Source organism: Molothrus ater, chromosome 3 (assembly GCF_012460135.2).
Source record: "Molothrus ater isolate BHLD 08-10-18 breed brown headed cowbird chromosome 3, BPBGC_Mater_1.1, whole genome shotgun sequence".
Taxonomy (NCBI): domain Eukaryota; kingdom Metazoa; phylum Chordata; class Aves; order Passeriformes; family Icteridae; genus Molothrus; species Molothrus ater.
Window position 1 is genome coordinate 60,013,164 of NC_050480.2, and position 27,231 is coordinate 60,040,394.

At 37.1% G+C, this 27,231-nt stretch overlaps 1 protein-coding gene across 1 annotated transcript; it reads left to right on the forward strand.

Annotated features, from left to right (window-relative positions):
- The first annotated feature begins 516 nt into the window (after nt 1–516).
- Nucleotides 517–25,977, forward strand: LOC118700161 (vesicular inhibitory amino acid transporter-like). Its single transcript, XM_036404521.1, has 2 exons — nt 517–711; nt 24,826–25,977. Exons 1-2 carry the CDS (start codon nt 517–519, stop codon nt 25,975–25,977), a joined length of 1,347 nt encoding a protein of 448 aa, XP_036260414.1.
- The last annotated feature ends 1,254 nt before the right edge of the window (nt 25,978–27,231 follow it).

A 27,231-nucleotide genomic window follows, 5' to 3' on the forward strand; every position in this document is an offset into this window, starting at 1 on the left:
TAATGAAGCATTTTTTTTTTCCTTTGGCAGAACTATTTATTTGTATTAGAAACATGCATAATTTCCAGGAAAAGATTCTTGCATCCACCTGTAGACGCTTCATGAATGACTGATCTACATAGATGCCATAGGTAAAAGGAAAAACAATTTGAATTGTAAATTGAAGCTTGCAGACTACGAAATCTTGCTGCATGCTACTCTGGGCAATATGTTGAAGACCCTGGAGATATTTCTTTAGCTGCTATTTGAAACAGCCACAAATAAATGAATTAAAGACAACCAACTCCATTAATCACAGCTACACTATCAAGGCTAACCTACCAAAAGGATTGACAACATACAACTGCTGAAGGAAATGAAGACAAGTAATGAAAGATTTTACTTTTATACTTGGTATTGAGGATGGCTCACCTGAAGCAGACTTTTTCATCTCTTTTCAAATGCTTTAGAGAAACACCAACTCTCTTTTTGGGACTGGTGAGGTGGGACAGCTGCCTAGACACCGATGAAGAGCACATGAATTTTGCTAAAAGCGATGAACTGAACAGAGCTCACAGTGAGAACAGAGAGGGACCAGATGGACCCCTGAAATTTGAGCTTGATAATTGCCACCAGGATCCAGAATACAAGTCCCCAGCTCCCTTGCCACATGCCCAGGTCAAACTGATCACCAGCTGGGAAGCAGGATGGAATGTAACAAATGCCATTCAGGTAACCTTTTATTTCCACACTTATTCCACTCATCCTTTGAAAAACCTGGTCATCTCTTAGCCTGCTGTATTTTACTTTGCTGTACCATCATTTTGCGTATTCTAAAAGGTTTCTGTGAATTTATTACTCATATATTTGAATCTTTCTGCATAAGATTAGCACTCTGATAAAACAGAGTTCCAAAGGGGAAAATTATACATATGTTATCTGAAGTTTAAAAAGGGTTTAAATTAGGTAAAATTGAAAGGGTGGTGATTGCACCTGTTTTGGCAGTGCCAGCATTATCTTTAATAAGCATATTTGAATTCAGTGACAGAGATGTTTCATAGAAATGTGAGGTAAACATCTAATAAAAAGAGGATGGTAAGAGCCAGACTGACGTCAGGCATAAATTTACTGACATGTAAGTTAAACTAGAAATAAATTGAAGCACGAAGCACAAGAAGTGTAATAATCCTTGTCAGTGTTAAAGAAAATAGGTTGAATAGACGTAAAGCATTTGGTCCCAGCATTCTGTGTGGAATTTGACTATCTTTTCAAATCCTTAAATTTAGCATTAAATGTTTCAGAATCTTTTTCTCACTTTTCATGATTCATTTCCTTACATAATTCTATCATTACCACTAACTTTCTGTCTGACATAGTAAGAAAGCAGCATCCACTGACACATCTAAGTCCCAGTAACTGTTGCTTGAACACTTTTTTATGCCACTTCAATTATAGAAAAATAATTCTTCCCGTGTCACACAAGTCTGACTATGCCAATGAACATTTGTTTACGTATCCAGTTCATCCCTCAGCTCTGCAAAGGAGGAGAAAAAGGACATATTTCTAATCCTGGTGTATTTTCAAACATGAGCACCACCACATGAGAGCCAGTGCAATAACAGGGCACTGTAGCATATCATACTCTGAAAGTGTTCAGCTGCGAATAAAAGTGTGAAAGTACTAAAATACCCCAACTGCATTCTAGTAACTCATTTTATCTTCAAACTCCCTCAGCAGCACCTAGTCAGGACAGGAATCTGGGATGAGAGCCCATTGTCTCTGTGAGTTTTGCATTTGATTTCACCAAAGCCAAGATTTCATTCTGGAAGTAAGTTTTGTCAATATTTTCTGTATGACCTTTTGGCAAATCATATTCTCTAACCATTGTTCCCCTTTCTGAAAAACAAAAAATAATAATGCCTCTGTAAAGACATGAAAGTGCCTGAAAATCCTAAATATTGTTGTGTACAAAATTGTTTTTAATTATTAATAATATAGGTGTCAGTTAAAAAATAGACTAATAACACGTTTTAAAACACAATCAAATATGCAGTTGGCTATTTAAAATCATGACAAATTCAAGCTAAATTATCCAAACAGATCAGTAACTATGGTCCTACTCAAAACTCTCAGTATGCTGAGTGTTGCCTACTATGGCTCTAATTTGGTAAAATATTTTAGAAATTAGCATTAAAAAGCAGTTGGCTACAGCTGTATTGAGGTTCCCTCCTAAGGTAGGGCTGGAGGTTGCAAAGCCTGGAAACTGCAGTTTCATTAATAATATAACCAATGTGCCCTAATGACACGTGATTACATTGTGTGCATGTGCAACCACGTATGTGAATCTATGTACATATATTTGTATCATTCCTATTTCCCAGTGCCTGGGATTGGGAGCAAGTAATTTGGTTTTGAAACAAAGCAGAGAAAGGGAAGGGGAAAGGCAGGAGAGGAGAGAGAGAGGGGAATATTGAATGGGCCTCTGTCAGTAGAAAACAACAGTTGAAAGAAATTTCTATGAATAGCTTTGAAAAGAAAGTCAGATTTGTGAACAGAATGATTAAAATAATCCAACCGTTCTTGACTGGTGAAGACAATCTTTGATAAAATGACAGTTGTTTTGCCCTACCCAGAGGAAAGGGCAGAAGTGTTCTGCATGGCAATTAGAGGTAAACATTTCAGCAGAGTTTTGAAATGTTCTGAACAGTTATTCCAATGAATACAATTAGTCTAAAAAAGAAAATATCTTGCAATCCAGATTTATTATGGGAACAATTAAATATTTGATCTCTGAAATGAAATATAAGGTATTCCTCACAGTGTTTTAAATATGTCTCTCAAACAAACAAAGAAGACATTTTTATTTTGCTCTTAACTTGAACTGGAAAAATATGCACTTTTGGTGCTGACACTTGTGTAAATGATATGTGTAAATGATTGCTTCAGACATTTAAGTTTCCAGGGAAACATGTTTCGTATTCCAGCACTGCACAGGCAAATCAAAACCTGTGTTTGGTAAATCTGGGCGAGGACAGAGACCATAAAGCTGAGTTAATTCAAATGGGAAAATGTACAGGACCATCTCGCTGAGCGATGCAAGTTGCATTTGTTTGTATGTAGCAGTAAAAGGCCAAAATTATTTGTAATGACTTCTACAGTGGTGCTGGATAGATAAGCAAAGCAATAGTCACAAAGAAGGTAGTTAAATTCTAATGGTACAGTATTTCACAGCAGAACCAAAGGACAATAAAGACTATTTATTTGTCAGTCACATGTAGTAAGATTTTTGCAAGCTAAAAGGAAAAGGCATTCATTATGTTGTGTCATGAAGGGGCACAAGAGAATGGAGAAAAAAACTAGAGAGAAGGAGAAGTGAAATAATGGAAAGAAGTGAAATAATATTAATCTCACCTATAATTTATACTGTGTAATTTATAGCTGTAGTTTATACCATTGTGAGTCAATCTCCACTTAGGTCTTGGAAGGACCTAACACTGAAAAAAGCCAACCACTTTACCAGAAAGCTTCAAGTGACTTTCTGAACTATGATGTCTGAACAGTCTTTAAAATACAGGCTAATATAATTTCACAGTTTTTCTCTGAGTGTTTGGTAAAACATAATGTATCAAATCTTGCTGGAATGCAGTCCAGCAGAAAAGGACCAAGGGGGCTGATCAACAGCAGCTGAACATGAGCCAGCTGATTCCAGCTGGCCAAGAAGGCCAATGGCATCCTTGGCTGTATAAGCAGGACCAGGCCAGTGTTTGTCCCTCTGTACTCAGCACGGGGGACCCACACCTCAAATCCTGCGTTCAGTTTTGGGGCCCTTGCTACAAGACAGACATTGAGGTGCTGGAACATGTCCAGAGAAGGGCAACAGAGCTGGGGAAGGGTCTGGAGCACAAGTCCTGTGAGAAGCAGGTGAGGGTGTTTAACCTGGAGAACAGGAGGCTCAGAGGAGACCTTGTGACTTTCTACACTCACCTGAAAGTCAGTTGTAGCTGCATGGGGCTACCCAGGCAAGCAGTGACAGAATGAGAGTGCAAAGCTTCAAGCTGTGCCAGGGGATGTTCAGGCTGAACATTAGGAATTATTTCTTCACTGACAGAACTGATAAGCATTAGAACAGACTGCCCAGTGAGGTGATGGAGTCACCATCCCTGAAAGTGTCCAAGAAACAACTGGACATGGCACTTAGTGTCACGGTCTTGGTGAAAAGGTGGTAATCGGTCAAAGGCAAGACTTATTGATCTTCGAGTCTTTTCCAACTAAAATACTGTGAAATTGTGCTGAACAGTTTTTTTTATTTGATGCATCTGATACCTACTGTTGCCAACATTCATATTCTTCCTTTTGCAAAAAATTAGGTTGTACAAAGATTAGAAATACCTACAGCAAAATTTTGTACAAAGATTAGAAAAACCTACGGCAAAATTTTCTTATTCCATGATGAGAGAAACACGATAGAGTACTTGACTACTGTAAGTGCTTCTAGGAATAACAATACTTAAATTAGCATTATTAATCATTATTTTTCAACGCATCAATAATAAATTACCAATTATTGCAGCAGTGATCATAACTATTCTCATTTATACTCTGTATATTATGCATTAGTTTAGAAAAGACTCAAGACTTCAATAATCATAATTTTAAAATCTGAATATCCATATATCTTTCACTGCATGCCTTTATAACCATATTTCTGTACTGGGTTGCAATTTAGTTCATTTTAACTAGGGTAACTACAGCTCCTAAATACTTAACTGGAAAACACATTGATGCTGAAGAACAGAATTAATAGACATGACTCTGAAGATATAAAGGTAAACATCTGAGGGGTAGCTACACACCCCTCACATTAAGCTTTATTGACACAAAATTTAAGCATTTTCTAAATATAATACTCATGTGCTTAGAAAGCAGGTCATTAGATGTATAATTATATAAATCTTCTCATCCCGAACCTTAAATTATTTAGTCATGTTTGGATAAATAACCACTTGGATTTTAACTGCAGCGCTTGATCTTAAGTATTTATTTTCCAGACATGAGAACAAGGGTCAATCTTTTCTTGAGCACAAAGCAGTAACTTCCTTGAATTATACATTATATATTGAAGCTGAAGTTACATGCATTGAAGCTAAAGTCGTACTCTGAACTAAATTATAGACATCTGAGAGAAACTAACTTCTGCATTTCCTATCAAGATGTGGTACTGAGAATTGAAAGGAGATGCCCAATGCTGATATCTAAACTAGGACCAAAAAGTAAAATGAGTTTCCAAATAAAACGTCAAAAAATGACAGCATAAAGTGAAATTCCAAGATACTAGGACTATTGTGGTGCACATAAAAATTCCAAATAGTGAGTGTGATTTTAGCTGAAATGCACTGGCAGTACTGGCAAATTTATTTTTCCAAGGCTTGCAACCACAAACCCTTATAGCCAGAATTGCAGACCCCAAAAAATCCTGGTGAGAGCCATCTAAGTTCAGATCTGCTTTTTCTGTAATAGAATGTCACCATTACGCAATGCAATTGATAAAAGATATATTTTAGGGGAGAAGACTCTGTAACTAATGTTTGTGCTCTGGTTTTCCCTTCTGATTTTCTCTTGAGGGGAAAAAACATTCCAGACATACATCACTACTTTGTATAATGTTTTATTTCAGCTCAGACCCTGTGGTAGGCTTCTTTGTACATGTATTCATATAGTACAGAGAAGGCTACATTCAGGATATATATCTTCTCTATTCCCAACCCTATTTCATATCACAAAAGCTCTTTATCAAAAATGTCTTATCCTGCAACAAAGAAATAACATCTAATTCAGAGAAATCTCTTTATTTGACATGCAAGCACAGTGCAGCAGACTGGTTTTGAGTTACCTAAGTGCCATTCCCATAAATCACATTAGACAGTGCACTTCATCAGTCTGCTTTTTCCTTGGTCAGCTGCAAAAACTAAAAAATGTTATGAAGACAGAACTCCTAAACATAGAGAAGTGGCTTGTCAAAAATTGTTCCAGGAATAAATATTTGGATAATTGTCATGGGATATAAGTTGCTGATTTGTAGGTTTTGACTTTTATCTCATCACATTATTTGGGCAATGATCAGGTGTGAGGGAGGGACTGTTGGGTAGATTTACATCAGCATAGTGTACTGTAGCTATTATGGAAACTTTAGGATTGTCAGATCCGTTTTCCTAAGCCACTCCATATCAAATTTTCCCTCAAGTAGAAATTGTGATATAACATAATTCATCCACAAAATTATTCCTTGGACATACAGATAGCCCCAACATATGGGCTACTGGTTCAGAAAGCACCATACTAGCTCTTGAAGTCCAGAGAAAAAATGCATGGGTTACACAAGCAACAGAACAAAGTATTGCAATTCTTTAAGCCTTCTAGGTGTTAAAATGACATATTAAAATATCTTTAGAAGTTAAAGCAGTACTTAGATCATGCTTATCCTCACCATGTGTTCAAAATTGCATTTCTTAACAGATGAGTCACAAGAGAGTTACAGGAGGTGTCTCTGCATCTCCTTCATAAATGATTCTAATAGTCTCAGTATTTTGGCTATGACTGATATACTTTATAATATAGTTTATTATATTGATCTATTTTAAGCTTATTAGCATATGTGATTTTTATCTCATATGAGATGAGAGGGAAACATTCTAAAGTATAATACTCAAACAACCAGTGGAATTTAATATGCAACCTCAGTCTTAAATCTGAATACCTTGATTCCACTGAGTGTAAGATACATATATTTTAAAATATTTCTTTATAACCAATACTTTGTTTTATATCTTTAACAGATTTTTACCTGAGTTTTACAGACATACATGTCTAATGTTTTATTATTTTGATAACAGTAGCCAGAAATGCTGCTGAGCTTAAAGAAATATGTATAATTCTGTTCAGAACTTCAAATTATAACCTTACATTTCAAGAAAGTATATATTTAGCACTTGATTTTAGCAATGTCAATTATCTATCATTTCCAACAACTTTAGCAGAAACTCTTCTTGCTTTGTAGTTTTGAAACCTCTATATTTCAGCATCTAAATTTCAAAGCCACCCTGTTATCTTCAGTTTACTCCTAAGAGCAATTAAGTCACTTCAGTGCATAGTATACTTATCCTGGGGTTGATGTTCAGCTTGTCACAGTCTGGTAAAGAAATTGCAAGAGAATGCAAGAGAGTTTGCAAGTGGCTATTTCTTGTAAGTGAAGACTTCTCATTGACTGTTCAGTTGTCACATAAATTTAAAAATTGTTTCATCTGGAAAATCTTCTACTATTAATCTTTTAGAACAGCTATTTTATAGATGTGAGTCCACCTACATGAAGCAGCTGTTAATAGAAATTGTGTGCATATAAAAGGACAAAAGAACTAGCAAGTAAGCATACAGTAGTCTGGCAAGTAAACTGGGAGAGACCAGCTCAACTCTTGTCCTTATAGTGGTACTTTCCAACAAGTAATAGCATGAACTTTTGCATTAATTGGAATTTGCAATTTGTTTTAGCATGCTGCCAAATTCAGCTTGCCAAGAGATGTCCCTAGCAAGGACATAGTCTTAGAATAACAGAAGATCCTGAGATGAAAGGGAGCCATAAGGACCATCCTTGGGTCCAACACCTCCCTCCAGTACCTGCAAGGTACAGTACAGCCTCCAACACTGGCAGAATTCCTTGCGTGGATGCACTAGAGGAGTCTGCCAGTATTTGAACTACTTCATATCTCATTCAGATAATATTTCTCCATCTAAGAGCTTTAAATCCTGCTATTATTCAAAGGCCAGCTACTATCAGTGATCTTGCTAGAGCTTAATAGACAGTCTGTCAAGCAATAGAGTATGATTTACATGCTCATTTACATATATTTGCAAAAAGGGTGTGTTCATTTCCATTTGTCCCATAACACACATGAAATAAATGGTATGTGTAAGTACCTCAGAAACTTGGACATTGTGCCTCCTGCTCTCAGGCCTCTTTTTTAGTTTTCATTTCATCATTAGGGAACCTTCAAAGTACCCTGGAGATGGGCATCACTGCTTAAGTCCTTGTCCTTGCTACCCTGCAGGGCTATCATGGGGCATCATCTTTCAGGCCTCTTTCCACATCCTCACACTAGATCCATGTCCTGCTTATTTTTACTGTAAAACACACTAGTACATAGTCTGGTTTACCAATCCACGAGGCTAAAACTAGTCTGAGCACTTGTAACTCCCCATCTGGGTCACAGTAACACATTCTTCCCTAACCTTTTCAAGCTCACTCCATGCATACCCACCTGGAAAGTTGATGCTGTTCCGTAACTCATGAGACCAATAGCTCTTGCAAGAAACTCTTCAACCATCAAATCAAATGTAAGTTGCTCATCTTTTCTATAAGAATCATTATTCTTCCTGCAGCTATTGACTTTGATCTCTCTTCTTCCAGTTACAATTACTATCTTCAATTTGGTAAATACTTGAACGAGCATTCCTCTAAACTTATATGAAGATATTCCTCCGATACTCATGAAATGCCCTTTTGATGAAAATTGCACAGTTACAAGCTACATTGAAACCTCCATTTGCTCTCTTAACTCAAGTGTCTATCTCTACCAGTATTTGGTATTGACTCAAGATTTCCTTACTCCCCTCTCTGCCTGTATTGTTGTCCTGGTTTAGGGCAGATTTGGGAGGAAACTTCCTAAGGGGTCCCTCTAGAAAGCAGATTCAAGCAACACCTCCCCCAGCTGCTTTGGGAAAATACTTCTTGGAGAAAAGTGGAAAAAAAAACCCTGTTTATTTAACAAGCAGAGTATTCACATGTTGTCATTATATGGCAGAGGTTTCACATTGTTGTCGCCTTAGTGCAAGAGTTTCACACCTCCTTGATAGTTCTCATAGGCATCTCCTCTAAGCACTGACTCTTCCTTCTCCTCACAGCAACCAACTCCAATTCCCCCTCAACCAACCAATCCACTCTTTTATAACACTCTCCTTATTGGCTGCAGCTGTGGCCTTTTAAAGTCAGGCCTGCTCCTAATCTTTAATAATTAACCCAGCTGCAACTCTTTAGGGGGTAAGATTACTTTCTATACTATCTTTATTTACTTATATTCTATCCCCCTACATTCACAAGCATTAAAAATTAATAATATCAAACAACAAAATCTCTCACTGTTCTGAAGGGAAGGCAAATTCACAAAGTCCTTGCTGTGTGCTGTAGCTCGCCTTGCTCAGTCTCTTATCCATCCCTCCTGCACTGGACAATGCCATGTCCTGGCCCTGGTGGCCACAGGTGGGAGCTCCCAGTGTTTTTCTGGGATTTTTTGGTCCAAAGCAGGTCCGAACAGCTCCAAGAAAAAGAAAAGCCACAGTCAGGGGAACTTCTCTGCTTCAGCTAGCTAAAAAAAAAAAACCTAAGAAGCAAAGGAGAGCTCTCTCCCAGTGTCCGTGCTGCAGACAGCACAGTCCAGGAGAAGGATGGGGGGGAGTAAGTGTAGCTTCTGCAAACAGACAGCACGTTTCTTGTCCCACCCTTTGCTCTCAGAACCAGTCCTAAAGGTGCATAACTTAATATCCAGCAAAACCAGAACAGATCTTGGGGATACAAGCATCATGAAGTCACCTTAGGACAAATTGTTTCTTGTTATCCTACCCCAAGAACAAAAAGACGGTGGAGAAGGCACCAGCCTTTTGTGCTTTGTTTGCACATTGCTTTACACAATGGGATTACATTCAAGGACTTCCAGGTGCTCCAATAATGAAAGCAATTTTAAAAGTGAGTCTCAAAATGTTTCCTATTTTACAGAAACTCTTTACAAAATAATGATTGTTTAAATGTAGCCTGTGATAAATCAGCTTGACATTTGATTCAGTTTCCTCTCTTTTCTCCATAAGGAATTGATTCTCCTAGCTATTGAGGCTCATTGTAAGGGCTGAGCATAAGATAAATCAGCAAAAGAATGTGATAAGAGTACCTTTAGAATATTCAGCCATAAAAATGGGCATTCCATCTTAAAAATCCAGATGGCCAAGAAAGAAAATGACAGAAATATGATAGCAAAGATAAATGGATAGTAGCATTATGAAAATGATAGTCTTTGAAATAATAAATGTTACCAAAAACAAAGGATCAAGTAACTGTCAGCCGCCTGAAAGCAAGGATCTCTTTATTCCATGGAAGAGCCCAATGTGCCACAACTTGTTGCAGAACAAGGATCTCTGGCTCCCTCAGGTGAAGGGAATAGCTGTTGTACTTTGCCACTATACTAAGATCAAATTAATCTACCATACTCTTGGTGTCATCAATCTCTGCGAGCATTTTTAACAAGTTGTATTTAAAGAAATGGTGTATTTTTTCCTTCTCTTTTTTAAATTCATGGCAGGTCACATGGTATTTAAATACACTGTAATTAGGCAACTTTGAATTTCTGTATCTTTTATATTTGTTCATTGTTCATTGTTGTGATGTTGCATTTGACAGTTAACTTTCAAAACAAAGCCTAAATTACCTATTACAATTATTCACCAGGTTTCTGTGGCTGAGATAATTTGTATACTTTTTCCTCTCTATAGCATATGCCATTGACCAGCTATCACTATTGGAAAGCATTCTTCTTAAAAATGTTCTTTCTGCCCCTATTCTTAAACTTATGAGGTATGCAACCTCAGCAAATTTGTTTTAATAAACCATATTGAGTCATATAACTCCTCCCAGGCTAACATTCCTCCCCAGACAGCAAGAACAGAGTGACAGGCAGCAGAAAGTAAAATATTTTGTCATATGATATTCCTTTCCTGTTTTTTCTAAACTTCCTTCACTTCCATTAGCAAATCTGCAGAAGGGAACTTATTTTTTTATAAAGTAAAAAGAGTAAGCCCTAGGGTTGATCAAGAAATAAAAGTTGACAAGCTCAGCACTTGTAAGTGCATATGAGAATTTAATGCAGAATGTAAAGGACATCTGAATTATTGTAATGTGCTGGTAGAATCAGAAATAGTGATGTTTCTATAGCAGACTTTCCACATGGCAAAGCTTCTTCTACACAATCCATAGAAGGTTAATCTACAGTTTACTTCAGTGTATATAATTCCTGACAGCAGTAGATTCATTGAAATGGTACAAGCTCTGTCTGAATGAGAAAATGGAGCTACTTGAGAAAATAAAAAACCCTAAACACAGTATTGAATATGATATATTGTAATCTAGTTTTAGCACAGTAAGCTGTAAAAAACATTTTACCCCCAAAGGTTAATAAAAGATAATGTCTTCTATTTGTATTTCTTCCTCTTCTCCCCACATACACCATGTTTCTTGGAAGGCAATTTTTCTCTGTATTCTTGGCCAGTGGCACTAGTTTTGCCATATGTACAATGCTGTGTTACTAAATAGCTAACAAAAAAATGAAATTTAATATTTACTTCTCAAAAATGTAAACATATGAGTCAAAGTCAGGAAACATTCACTTCAGTTCATACACACAGGTTGCTATCCATTTCAGTTTCAGTCCATTTCTTTAATTGACACAAATAACAGCACCAGTAGATAATATTTTGTAGTCTCTACAATAAACATTTTTATTGTTTTATGTTATGAGTAGCAATGGCCATTTCTTTACTCTACATAGATATTATATATATTATATTGTAGAGTTATGAGTAGCAATGGCCTTTTTCTTTACTCTACATAGATATTTCTATTCGTGATGGGTTTTATTGCTGTTTTCACCTCCAGAAACGTGCTTTGATTCAGGCTAGTTCCTCCCTGATAAGCAGAGAGCTTTTTTCTTTTCAGTTTTAAAATCATTCTACTTTAATTATTTCAGACTAAATCTGGATAATTCAGAAATTGTGAGTAGTTCTACTGAAGCTTGAAAAAATATGGATTGAGAATAAGAATGATATGTAATATAGACTCAGTATATCTTATTTTTATAAGGAATTTGTTTATTTTGTTTAAAAGAAGTTTTGGGGATTTTTGTGTTACAAAGAATGTTATTGCTCTCATTTTACTGTCAGTCTAGAAGTTGGCACTGAAATTTATTCTATCTCACTACATTTTGAACGCCTGCTCTTGTCTCATTGTCTGCATGATTTCTGCAACTCCAAATGACATCTCCTCAGCCACCTTCTCTTGAGGGACTTGAAAATCTCCTTCTAAGGTTTAATTGGAATCTGGAGTTTAAAATGAGTTCTCCCCTCCTGCCCCTGTTGCCTTTACTTTCCTGCTGATTTCTTTCACTTTCGCTGGAAAACCAACTGCTCTCAGAGCTCTTCCTTTTATACTTTTTGTTGTTGTCATCTCAGGCTAACAATAAAATACCTTTACAAAACTGTAGGGTTCCCTCTGCTCTGTGGATGTGATTTCAGAGACCCTTTACTATCTCCTAAATTGTGAGGAGCTGCCATTCTGCCCCTGAAGGTTTCTTTTCCTAATCAGAAAGCTGCATAATGCATACTTTCCCTCTAGCTTCCCCTTATTCCTGTCTTATGCTTAGAATTAGGGTTTTTTTTTCATATCCAGTCATTTTTCCTCACAGCCTCTTCCCATCATATTCTCTTACCCATTGTCTCTACCTCATATGGTTTACAGCCTTCTGTTCTAATGATCTGCACTTTACCTAACAGCCCTCTTCCTGCTTCCTCTAGTGCAGTCATGTTACCAAATTATCCAGCTTCTTACTCTTCCTGTGCTTTTCCAGGACATGCCACCATCTCATGGCCTTTACAAAGGAATTCACCTGACTCTAGAGATGACAGAGTGACATCTGTCACACCTCTGATGGAGATTCCCAAACCTAAAACAAGTACCCTACACTGTGGGAACAAGTAGTCACCTGGAGATCCTCATTTCCATCCATCCTTTCTGGAGTTGCCAGATCCCTTCCAACTCAGATAGTCTGTGATTCTGTGATTAGCTTAATTTTTTGCTATGCTTAGGAAGGAAAAGTTAGGAATCCTTTTCCTAGTAAGTGTGCATCAAAGCAAGGCAGATTTGTGTCTCTTTTGTTGCTGTGTGCACTCATTCATTGGACATCAGTTTAAGACAGAAGTTGGGTGATATAAGCCCAATCCATAGATGCTAAGAAGTGATAATTTCCGTGGGTACCAAAGACCATGAAGAAAGTAGTCACTTTAGTAACTTCAATTATAGCCACTGAGTTTTCACCTAAAATTCATTAATTACACTTGTGAAAAAGTCTGATTTTGCTGTCGCAGTGTGTTTTGTTAAGTTATTAGGTTGGTTTGTTCCAATCCCCTTCTGTCTGAAAATGGTTCTGCCCTAGTTCTCCCTTCCCGCCTTTGGAGCTGTCTGTCTTCCTGGCTCCACCCCAGGTAACAATGTATCCCCTAAACTCCGCCCTGGTTTCCCTGGAAACCCCTGTATTTTTTCTTCTGATCCCTCCCCGGTACCCCGCCAATCACTCTCACTCCCCACCCTTACTGCTAGAATGTTCCAGCAGGGGAGTTCGATGGTTGGCTGAGGAACCGGGGCCCCTCCCCAGGATGTTTCCCGTTGGTGTTGCCCACGTGTCAATCCCTTGGACCCCATTCCCCACTGCACCCCCATTGGCCCAATGCCTGGCACCTCCCTACCCTTAAAACCTGTTGTCAGGCCCCCCCCCTCCCCCCCCCCTCCCGTCTTCTCCTGTCGGTCGCTCCGGATTCATTAAAGCCTGGATTAAGCCACAGTTGGAGTCCGCCGTCTTCTTTCCGCTGGTTGCAGCCTTTATGGACTCCGTCCTGCACAAGGTGTGCCTACAGCCGCAAGCTGGGCACTGCCTTAGGCGCTATCCCGAAGGCAGCTCTCGGGAGAAGTGCCCCTCGTGCTGCGAGCAGTGCTGGAGCTAGCCGGACGCTGACAATTGAGAGCCACTGCTGCATTTTGCTAAAAATTTGAATGTAAGAAATTAATTTCATTTAGGAGAAAGGAACAGAAACTAAATGCAGCCTTGAAATCAATTTCTCAAATATGAAATCACTACAGATCTCAGCACCAAAGTATGAACAAAGGACAGATCCAAATAGAGCTGAGAAGTTTTCTCTCCTCTATCAGAATAATCCAGGTTAAGGAAAAAAACCAAAAGTCTTTTTTTATATACAAACTTTTACAGGAAATGCTTAGCTATCTTTGTTTTAATAATGAAAGGACTGTTTTTATTTCATCCCATACAGGCAGCTTTTGTATGTGAAAGTTAAGAATAAACCTGAGGTCCTCATCAAGTGTCAAAAATAATCAAGGTCCCCAGTTTGTCCCCTCAACTTTTGTTTTTCCCACGCAACTCCAGACTAAGAAAATAAATGGGAAAAAAGGGGAAAAAAAGAGGAAAATTAAAAAAAACAACCACAGAAAACAAATATTAGTTATTTTGTAACTCCAGTCCTTTTTTCATGGGTCAGTAGAGGTCAAGGACCTCTATCACACTCTGTGCAACAGAATGAGAAATACCTCTGCACATAGTGATACTTAGTATTCTACATCTAGACACCTTAAAAAGGTGTTTTCAGTGTATATTTTATATGTCATATGCTTGGTTTCACAATCCAGAACTGTATTAATTTTTTTATTTTTATTTAAATGAGACTTTACCTATCTTTGCTTTTATGATGATTACTCACAACATGCCATAAAACCCACTCGTATTTCTTTTATGACCTTTATTTTTATTCTTTGTTATTAATTATGCCTGTTTGGGAATGCTTGTCTAATCTACTTGAAATTAGGGGAATTATTCTACTTTGTTAAACATTAGGAATTATGTTACTGTAGGACAGAGACACCTCCTTTAGGTGGATTTATTTGCAACCTCAACTTTATGTGTATCTGTGCATGATCAATTATCAGGCAGTAAAATCAGTTGCTGCTTCTTTTATCCTGAAGGTAGAAGCCTTCAGGGGAGCCACTGAAGTTTAAGTGAGCTGAAGAGAGGAAAAGCAGTAGAAATTTGTTGTATATACACAGCCTAATTGTAAACCAGCATTTTATTCTTATGTATTCCAGAGGAATACAGTATGATACTCTGTATCATTTTACTGATTCCTGGAGACCATAAACCACTATTTCTGTCTTTCATTAACTATATTCTCCCCAGGCTGTGCTCTAAGACAAATTTCCCCTTTATAACTCTAGAAGTCATTATAGCTTGAGTAAGAATCCACCTAAATTTGGTAGTTGGGTCTGTGCAGAGGAAAGAACAGGATAATATCAACCAGGGGAGGATTCAGTCACTTTTTATTCACAACAAATCCTATGCCAGTGTTCAGAAAATATAACTCAGCTTCTAGTAGATGTAACCTGGCTTCCTTTTCAACTCTCAAAGGTGAATAAGGTTTTTTCCAATGTGAAGTTCTTTGTAGTTTGGAGTTGTTTTCTTCCATTTCCTCTTCAGTATTGCTGAACTGTGGCTTGTCCCATCCAGGCAGCATTCAAGAAAACTCCTAATGAGCCAAATGCTTTCTCACAGCCCGAGTTTGAACTTTCTATGCACTTTAATTCTTCCTTTTGTTATGTCAGTGAACACTCAAATATAGTTATTTGACTCCCCACAGCTTTGCTTTGCTTATAGTCTCCCAAAGCCCCACTCTGCTTCCCCTCAAGCTCCTTTTGACCATACATTTGTGGAACTCACATGCACGTTGCTGAGCTGGATGTTTGGATCACTTGCCTGCCTTCAGGTGAAGTCCTGGTCTATAATGAGAGAAATAAGTAAGCAGCCAGGGAGTCTGTGTTTCTCACCACAACTGACTTTCAGAATAATGTTTGTTTTAGTTTTAACTGCCTTACTTTTTTCATCTCTTTTTCCTCTTTGATACATAACACATAATAAGAACCCTCATTCTTTTTATGAAAGCCTTCTTTCTCCTTTGGGACCAAGCAAAAGAATGTTTTCTTAAAAGGTAATTTGCTTGGGAAAGAATTTTCTTTGTGTGACTCAGTTCATTCTTGCAGAGAGCTCTGGATTTATGCAAACTAACATTTTCCATCAAACCATGAGGAATTAAGCATCAAGCATGCTTCAGTTTCGAAACAAATATTTAAACCAAGAAAAGCCTATGGGAGCAGCTGTCACATTTAATAGCAGCAAATTTTTCCCCCTTATTTTCTCAGACATTTTCTTTCCTCTGTCCATGTATCTTTAAGAGATTCTTAAGACTAATATGTCCACTAAAATGAGAAAAAAAATCAGTGGCTTCTGTCAAATGGACACATGCATTTTGCTGTGCAGACCATACAGCTTCTTTACCTGCTTACCTTATCACAGCATCTCATGAGCAGCCAATATCTGCCTTATCATCTACTTATGGTACATGAAGGATTGACAGGTGAGCACTTCTAAAGTTTCTGTCAGAATATAAGACAATTGAGGGCATTAATCACAGAATAAACACTTAGTCACTGTCCTCTCTGCAGCTGAAATATTCTGGCACTGGCAGAAGGAAAGAATAAGAAAAATCAGGAAAAACAAGATTTCTGAGGTCTAATTCAATCATCCCTGAAGTTAAAGGAAGATTTTTAACTGACATTAGAGGAGATGGATCTGCTGCTAAGGTCAGACAGGCCATAGACAATATTTGAAGTTTTCCACAGAACAGCTCATAGTATTTTTGAATTCAAAGTCAGCTGAGCTGTGAACAAACTCTGAACTGAAAGTAGATGAATTCTTTTCCTGACATCTGTAGAGCAGTGCCAGGAGTTTGGGTAGCCAGTCAGGGAAATGGAAATTCTTACTGCAGAGAAGAAATAGGATATAACTGATACTGTAAATACATGATGATCTATGCAGCCAGAATTTAAAAATAATTACATAAAGCATGTTTACCTAAAAAGAACAGGCAAAAGAAATGAGGGTGGCACTCTATGTTAGAGAGATGATTATCTGTATTAGAGCTATTGTCTGGAAAGAAAAATTGTACTGTTCTTGGTGACTTCAGTTTTAAAGACCTATTGTAGACATTGTATGCAGTATGTAGTAAAACATCATTGAAGTTTCTAAGAATTATAGATGATAATTATCTAACACAAAAGGTATTGAACCTAGCACAAGATAATTCTCTTTTGGGCCTCATTAAATTGGATAAAGAGGAACAAATTGGAGGATCTAATTACATTAATTATGGGAAAACAGAGGACAGTAATATATCTACTTGGTACTTCAAAAGTGAATTTTTCAAACCCAGAGAAAATTATGAGATATAATTGATTTGGAAGAATAAATACAGACATCTCATTGGGAAAGAAACTTTGAAGTTGTTTAACAAGAATTTATGAGATGCCCAGAAGCCACATCTCATAATTAAGAAATAGTATACCAATGTGTTAATATCTCTCCTATGTCAGGAGTGAAGTGGATATATCAATTAATTTTTTAAAAATATATGTATAGCAAAAGGAAGAAATAAAAGGTGAGAGTAATAATTATGTGTTATGAACAGTAGCAATGAGAGGAAATAATGCATCTCCCAGTAATTAGGACAGTAAGAAAGCAATTTTTAGGAATTAGGAAAAAAAGAGGCTAGGTTTAGTCTTAAAATTTGAAACAGATAATAATCAGGGTAAAAATTAGGTATAAATGGAAGTGTGTGTCTATCTATGTGACTGTGTATGCTTGTCTGAAAGCACCAGCCATAACAGCAGAACAAAGTGAAAAGGGAAGGTGTGTGTTAACTGTTAGGGAGCAGCATATAAATGATTTTGTTTAAAAGGAGAGTAGAAAAACTCACCTATAGGTAAGTGTTGAGGGAACCAAGCAGAACATAGTATTTATAAAACATGCATATAAGACAAACAACACTTCTGTTAAAAGTCAGGAATTTTGACTAATATTTATGAGGGATGAGACAAAATAATGAGGCAAAATATCTAAAACTGCATCGGTTCCAGAAGAGTATAGAGGGTAAGCAAAAAAATCTGTTTGTCATCACTATCCGAGATGAACACCAGAGACATAATGAGCACTGGACTGATGGCCTCCCTTGTCCCCCTTGGTGCACAAATTGATCCTGGACAAGTCACTGAGACACAGACACCAGAATATGTGGATTTAAAAATGGGGAAAATTAACATAGAGATTTTCCACTGTAAGATCCCCTTCATCTTCTCTGAGATTTCTCACTGAATTTTCCAACACTCATTTCCTACATTAGTAGAAGGAGGTTCAAAGGATGTTCCTAATTCTGAAAAGTAGATGCAACTGTTCATAAGTAGTTCCTGGAGAGAACCAGGAGGACATGCTCATAGCACAGGAGAAGAGTATGGTATTTTGGAATTTTCAGGATAGGCTTTATGCTATTTTGCATAAGACATGGAAAAGTTGTTTCAGAGTTCCTACAGTGTGTGCACACCTCATTCTCAGCACAGACATTTCTGAAAGGAAATTCATCTCAGCTCTGCTAATTACCTATCTTAAGGTAGGTGTGAATTTTAAATTGATGTGCCTAATTTTTCCAAGCTTAGACTTGGACAATTAACTGCATTTTAAATGGATGTTAAGATGTAGCTCAATAGAATTTTGAAGGCAGAATGCCCAGCAAGTTTTCACTTGGGAGACATAACAAAAGACACATCTGACCAGGTAATTTTCTTATTCAATGCTTGCTACTACATGTAGAATTTTCAGAAGATTGTGGCTATCATCCCAATATTTTTAAAACCATAGAAATTCTGACTAGTGAAACCTGGAAACAATGCTGAGAAAAAGAATGTAACTGTTACTACATGTTTTAATTGATTAAGAATAAAAAGCTAGAAATCTAATTAGTGTCAATCATTATGTTTCTGGAGAAAGAGTTCTTACAGTCCTTATTAAACACACTTCAAATAATTCTTTTATGACATTGTAATTTAGGCAGTGAAAGATAAATAATATATTTACACTTTTAAAAGGAATTTTGACACATTAATATGCAACGTGCTGATTTAAAAATTAGTGCAACCACAGAGTAAATCTTAAATGGATTAAAAACTGCCTAAGTGACAGGTTTCCAAATAGTAACTGTCAATATGTATGTATTGGCAAAGGAATGAGTTTCTAGTAGTGTTTAGGAGGTTACCTGGGGGAATAATCAGTGTCTGGTCCAGTATTATTCAATGTAGTCAACAGTGGTTTGGAAGAAGATACAAAATCACTGGTGATCACAGTGATGGCTGAGAAAGGAAGAAGTCTACGGAGGTTAACAAGGAATTAACTTTCTTATCATGGCACAGTAAGGGATTTGCAATATTTTTAAATTTATTACTAATTTGCAGTATTTTTTAATTTATTACCAATAAAATTCCTTGTCTGTATAAATACGACAGCCACCAAGGCTTGCATGTGTTTGGGAAAATTATTTATTTCAAATAGCAACAAATGTTAAGCAACATAATTAAATATTTTGTGGAATTGTACTGAGAAGCAGGGATCTTGAATTTATCTTCCTGCTCTTCCAAGAAGATTCAGGTAGGACACTTTCTGGTATAGTTTATATGTCTAACTCATGTTCCTGCAAGGAATCAAATGCCTAGTTGGGGAAAATAGTCAGACTCAAATGAACCATTCCAGTGGAGTAACTACAGATGGTGAGAAAGGCAATCAGAGCTAATTTGGCAGTCTGGCATATCAGCATGTATTCTGCATATAAGAGAATTGTCCTAACGGAATAATTTTCAGTTAAATTCTTCTTCATTTCTTAATTTATTTTTCCATATGATTAAGTCTTAAAGTGAAATAATTTTCTCTCTCCTTTTTTTTTAGCATTGCTTTTCACTCCATTTAATTTCATTGTATTTTGGCATGCCTCAACTCTGACTGTGATTTGATCTTCTTTACTTTTAAATTACCTTTCAATTTGCTTTGTTTTTTCAAATTGTCATATTTCAGGTTAAAACAACCTATGAAACAGAATATTTTACTTGGATCTAAAAGCATTAAAGGTGGATATTAAAGAATTTTGATATTTTTATCTGTGTGCCTGTCCATGCTCACTTTTCAATTTTTTTTAAACACATTTTGTTCCCTGGAGAGGTGCTTTCCCTGAGGTAAAGAAGTACAACATAATATCATATCATATCATACTGCTATAATAATAGCAGAAAGCCTATTTTTTGCATTCAGCACTGGTCCAGATATCAGGTATCTTTAAATGAGCAGCCAGACTTGCCGGTGTGGGAAACATACAGGTGTAGTTCAAACATCGTAGTCAAACCATCAGCAAAGTGTTTTCATGTGCAGTTGTAGTTTGGAATCCTGTTTTCCTTGTTTTTTTTGCAAAACCAGTTGTAAGTGGGTTGGTGCCTCCTGGTGAAACCTGTCATGCCCAGATTCTTCTGCTTGGGGGTATTCTGACAAGGCAATGAGCTGCTAGCTGATTCTGTCCTTTTCTTTCATGCCCTTTCTTCTTTTCTCCTTGCTATTCCTTAAAAGGCTGGTCACCAGCTGAGCCCTCAGTCCTTTCTCCTGCATTGGCCCAGCTGCCCACAGCTGAGTCTGCTCTGGATGTTTGACAAGGACCTCCACCCAGACACAGTGATTGACAAGGAACAGCGCACTTCCGTCCTCAGTCTAGGGTGAATATACCCAAGTCTTGCAGACTTGTCTTGGGACACAAGGGAAGATGCAGCCTCTTGGGCAAGTTTGGGCTTCTTTCCCACCCAGGGTGAATGGAGTGATGGTAAATAACACAACCACTCAAGATGCTCCACTGCAGAGAATTGTTTTAAAAATTCCATCTCCTCTGTCCCCAGATGTGTTAGTGCTTTTCCCCTATGATATTCTATTCCATAAACAGATCACCTTAAAAGAGCATATTTCAAGCTAACGCATTTGACTTTCCTCTAGAACCATTGGAAATAAAACCACTCAGACTAGAAACTCTTCTCAGACGGAATGCTGAAACTAAGAGTTATGAGGCAATTTAGGGAACAGTTCCTTTTGCTGCTCATTTTTAACTGATGCCTCACAGTTAAGGCTGTCTGTGCCATAATTTGGACATGAGAACACAGGATCAGAAGCTTCAATAAATGCAAGTGCTGGAGTCAGGCTGAACAACATGTGCAATAACAAGTGGTGCAAGAATTACCTGAGTCCCTTTTCCACTAGCAAGGAATCAGTGAAATATTACCATGCTCTATCTGCATTCTCTGTGCTCTCATTTCTTGTGAAAGGGGCACAAAAGGCACCTTCATCAACGTCCATGAAAGGATTTCTTTATGGAGGAAGAATTTTCCATGTAAAAGTCACTTTTAGCAATGCTCTAAAGTTGCTGAACAACTGCAAGCCAGAGGATACAGACTGATGCCTGTACCTGTTATATTACATTGACAGTAAAATAATTTATTAAAGATTTTTTTTTCGGCTTAACTATTTAAACTTTATAATGTTCAGGCAATTGTTCTAACAAAAAGTATTGCTTTGGAAAGGTAAGAACAGGACAGCAGATACAAAATGAGTTTTGAAGTCTAGAAAAGTTACATTTGTTCTTTGAGTTCTTGTGACCACCAACAATATTTTTGGTTAATTTTTATAATTTTTTTATTACTATTTTTCATTTTAAATAGAAAAAAAAAGTTCCTGGAAAGGTAGAAGAAGCACTGTCCTTTTACTACAGACATAGTTACTGCATTGGCATAGTCAGTGTTCTCTCATTTCTCTTCACTCACCATGCTCTATATCCAAAAAGCTGCAAAACCACTTATGTCCACAATGTTTGTTTTCATTAGTAATTAAGAACTGAGATATACAAACTCTGGGAAAAAAGATGTCAAAGACATCAGCTGAAAGAAAAACTTAGAGTTTCTGTAGAGATGTTCAATTTAGAAATTCTAAACTTTGGGATAGACAACCCCTGTTACATAATTTTAAGGAAAAAAATAGGCAAAAATGGGTTTGTTTAGTAAGGTCTGAAGTCACAAAGTGAAAAAAAAATCAACCCAAAAACCTCCACCTCTATCAACCTGTAGTGTGTGTTAGGTACTGAATTAAATTATTAGTATAAACAACACCACGGAGATGTTAGAGTTCAGAATTATGTTATGCTCTGGTTAAACTAACAATTAAGCATGGAAAAGCAGGCACCTGTGGGGAGGGCTGTAAATAGCTGTGATAAAATCTCTCAAAGTCTTCTGCTTTAGTTGAGGCTGGGGCTGGTTGTCCTTAACAGACTGAATTCAGCAGGGGAGAAGCCACTGTGGATAAGGCCTGTGCTGACACTTACCTGCAGCTTAATTATACAGTGACCCCTAGGGTCAACAGATACTGTTTGAACTGCCAGTTGCAGATTAGACAGCAAAATAATAACACTCTGAGTATGGAACAAATGAGATAAGCTTGGTAGAAACTGCACTGAATGAGAAAACATCATTGTTCTTATGTCAATATGGAAGACGACTCTCTGGCTTCATCTTCTTGATTTTTTTCGTAGACTTGGTTTATTTATGATGCTTTTAAACTCAATCTGTTATGCAAATGTTCTCCAAGGACTGTTTTCATAGGAAAGAAACCAAAATCATTTCTTTAGGCAGCTATCTAACTTTCCAGTCAGTAAAAGCTGTGATTAAAAATGGCATCATATCAAAAGCTACTGTTACATATGTGCTACCTGCAGCCTGGATGCAGCCAGATATCTAATCTTTTTGAGAAAATAGACTTCTTGATGGCAAAAATGGTAGACTTTTGAACAGTTATGTGAAGTTCCTGCACAAAACAAATGCTAATTACACTGCAAGGTAATTGGGTGATGAGACCTGTATTAGAATGGAGACATTGAGTGAAGAGATTTGGGTGACTAAGTACCACAAGCTGTGTAGTTGAACGTGCCAGCTCCTAAATGAAACGGCATCTGTGACTTATAAAAAATCAATGCTGTAAATGAAGTCATGGAAAACAACCAAAAATGTATCTGGTAAATGACTTTATTAATATTTCAATGATAACTGAGGTACTTCTGTTTCAACACATAAAGGCATAGACCTTTCTAACTGAAATATATTAGTGCATGCATTTAATTCTTCCACTCTAATTCAATTGAAAGCTGAACATACCTGCTTTTAGAGTGAAGCCTGGTGAATTAGGCAATGCTGCTCTTTCATATAATAGGTACTCTGTTTTTCTCATTGGCTTAGAGAAAAAACACTGTTCTAATTTAAAGACTTCTTTCTTTCATGATTGATGCTCACCCCACAATCTGCCCAAAAAAGAATGGCAATTTTGTGGCTAGAAGAGGAGAAGAATACTTTTTATATGTCAATGATTATTTAGTGCTTTAAAAAAAATGCCTGTCTTCAGAGCCCTCCTTATGGATCAGGCTTGGGAGCACTTGAATCACTTAGAAGTGGGATGCTAGGTATGAACCCTACAAAGCTGAGACAGGCACCTGCCTTCTTGATGAGCTCCATCAGAGATAGACTTCTAGACTGTCTTCACAGAAATTGTCTGATAGGCATAAAACCTGAGGGAGTTGATGGAAAACACAAAAGGCAGAAGCATGCCTGAAACTCTGGTTCCCCACAGGCCTTGTGATCATGATTGTGGATGGTGAAGCAAAGATTAAGATTTATACAGTTAAGCTCACCTCTTCTGCTTTGGCTCCTGCAGGTCAACTACCCACTCAGGAAGAGAGAGAAAAATGGGTCACTGCTTCTGTGGGGAGGGGTTTTTGTTGGGGGTTCATAGGTTTTCCAGAGCAGATTGTGTTCCTGAGGTTTGGTTATAAATTAAATCTAAATGTTTGGTCCAAATCAACTCCTTCTGTAATGCCAGAATAAAAGACATGAACAAACTTACTCAGATTTCATAATGGGTGCAGTAAGAAATATTGAATTAAAAATTTCTGCAGAACTACTTGGATTTCTACATAACTGTGTTTTGTTTCCTCCGTACTTTTCTTCAGTGGTCATGAATAAAAATGCCTGACCAGACTAATGTGCAATTCCTAATATCAAGTTTGTAACACAAAAAGAGAAATGTCACAAAAGCATCTTTCTTAAATTGGATGTTTCTATTAAGAAATACCCTTCAAGGGTTTTGTTGATTTTATGCTGATGGAAATGAAACTACATAGAAGTGTAATTTGTCCCTTAATACAAAGAAAGGAAAAAGACAAAATGTCCATAATGTTCTGTGAAAGTAAAATTCCTTCTTTATTTTAACAGATAAAACAAGCAAAAGTATATTATTTTCAAAAGTTGCTTAGTAAAAAAATGTTTTGCATGTATTTTTAAACACCTAAATAAGTTTGCACAGTCTAGAATCTCAGCAGTTAGAAAAATCACTATATCAGAGGACTTAGCAACAGCAAAGGTCGTGTGAGGCAGCCAGAAGCTGCAGAGGAAGCACAAGCATAGTCTGATGCACTCTAATGCCATCTTCTCTCCAGAGGTCTGTTAAAAATTTTTAGACTGAAGGGAATTGTCATTACTGAATCTATCTACACTGCTATTTTTAATTGGAGTGAAACTTGTACAGATGATGCTACAGATGCTTAACTTTACTGATACTGAACCTGTTTCATTAATATGCATGTTGACTGAATAACTAACTACGAACCTTCTAAAATGTGCTTCTAATCACATCAGCATTAAATATTAACTAGAAAGCTGACTCTGTCATTCAGTCACATTCTCATTTTTCCGGCTTATCATTACATGTGTGTTGATAGAAGCAGTTACTTTTGCTGGTAATTTCATTTATCATAAATAAACACATTTCTCATGGTTGTTACTTAGCAGAATGGAGCAGTACTTGCACCATGCAGATGGGTGAAAGAAATATTCAGGGGAGGATGGGTTTGGGGGTGCAACTACTCATAGTTTGCCCAAGGGATTTTGTGCCATCTTTTCTCTCTCTTCTTCCTCTTCAGGGAATATTTGTCCTAGGATTGCCGTATGCTCTCCTCCACAGTGGATACAGTGGTCTACTTCTTATTGTCTTGGCTGCAGCATTATGCTGTTACACAGGCAAAATTCTAATTGCTTGCTTGTATGAAGAACATGAAGATGGGCAACTGATAAGAGTGAGAGACACATACGAAGATATTGCAAATGCCTGCTGCAAAAAGCTGTCTCCCAGTCTAGGTGGCGTAGTTGTCAATGTGACCCAAGTGGTGGAACTGATCATGACGTGTATTTTGTATCTGGTTGCTAGTGGGAACTTGCTGTCGCACAGTTTCCCCTATGTACCTGTGACTGAGAAAACTTGGTCTGTAATTGCATTTGTTACTCTGTTGCCTTGTATATTTATCAGAACTCTCAAAATTGTTTCCAAACTCAGCCAGCTTTGCTCTTTGGTTCATTTTGTTATCATCTTTGTAGTGATAACTTACTGTCTCACACAAATGCATCAATGGTCCTGGGCAAAATTCAGACTGTCCCTTGAATTTGAGGACTTCTTGGTCTCTGTAGGGGTGATCATTTTCAGTTACACTTCACAAATATTTCTTCCCACACTTGAAGGTAATATGAAAAACCCAGGGGAATTTAGGTGTATGCTAAATTGGACCCATTTTTTTGCCTGTATCTTGAAAACAACCTTTGCACTTACTGCTTTCTTGACCTGGGGTGAAAAGACAAAGGAAGTTATTACTGACAACCTGCCATCATTTCTTGAAACCTTAGTGAATTTATGTCTCTTAACCAAGGCTCTTCTTTCTTACCCTTTGCCCTTTTTTGCAGCCACAGAAATTGTGTATTCTTGTGTTTCTAAAGACAACCATTCCAATTACAGATCTCCACTACTTGCTCTGACTGTAAGAGGCTCATTTCTCTTGTTAACTCTGTTGATGGCCATGTTCACACCACATTTTGCCCTGTTGATGGGTTTGTCAGGCAGTGTAACAGGGGCTGCTATGACTTTTCTTCTTCCTTCTCTCTTCCATTTAAAACTTAAATGGGAAAAACTGTCCTTCTTAGAGAAATGTGCCGATATCTCTGTTTTTATTTTGGGCTTCCTTTGTAGCCTTGCAGGCATAGTTTGCTCAATAAAAGGGCTACTTGAAGTATTTGGAGGAGTGTAAAGATTTCCTGAAAGACAAATAAGGAGTAAATCTTATAAATGTTCTTACCTTGTTAGTCAATATATATGAGATTTTGTCACTAGGTAGAATTAAGCATCTGCTTAAATGTTTGCAGATTCAAGTCTTTAACTGGAAAATTATATATCTCTAAGCAAACTGGAAAATAACATTCATAGCCAAAAAATACAAAATTAAGCCTCTTTAAAACATCAAAAAGAAAGGTGGTGGAGACGGTTTAACATGAAAATAATTGTAAGTAATCCTACATGGTTTTAGTCATACCTGGCATACACATCCTGAAATTACTACGACAAGTATTTTCACAAATTTAACCAGAATTCCTCATAGGGTTAGATACTGTTCAGTCTCAAAGCTATCAAAACTAGCTTACAGGATGTGAGTGGGAGCAATCACAGAATGACAGAATTCTATTGTTAGATCTATTATTGAAAATGGATGAAATATTATTTCACCTCATTGGCAGACTGCAATTCAACATGTGAACAGAACAAATCAGTGAATTTTGGTTTTTATGTAAGACAAATTCTACTACTTGTTTTTTAAATGAATAGGCAAAAAGAGAACTCAGTTTAGAACAGCTTTGAAAGCCTGCTTTTATCCTGACTTCAAATGGGAATATAGTCAGAGTAAAAGGGGCATTCTAACAGTTCAAAGTCATGGAAAAGAGATTTTTTTTTCTGAAATAGGCTATAGCCAGTGACTGCAGCTTTTCTGCAAGTCTGACTCCTAAGATTCATGTCTCTGCAATGCAACTACTCTATTGGTTGGGTTACTGGAAGTCTCGCTGGTAGCATGAAAAAGTTATGCAATTCACTTTCCCCCTTAGGCAGGAAATTTCTTTGATCTGTTAAAAGCTCAATGGAGTAAATCAAGTTCAATAAACAGACACTCAGTTAACTTCCTCTACAATTTGGTATATCTTTAGCTTTAAAAGATATTGGCTTAATAAAAACATCAGCACTGCAATGTATTTCACATTAGTGTTAAAACATTATGACAAGAAGCAATCTAATCAGAGTGCTCTAATGAATACATATTATCTTATCATACTAAATCTCTGCTATAATACATAATTAAAGTAATTATTTCAAAGAAGAAAGTGTGCATTTTTGTCATCAACAATTTCAGACAACCTTGTACTGCGTCATATGGAAAAGTCTTTGAACGTCAGGGTAAGACTGGGTAACAAAGAGCCCAGCAGTGTCTGCTTAACTGACCTGTTTTTGCCATGTA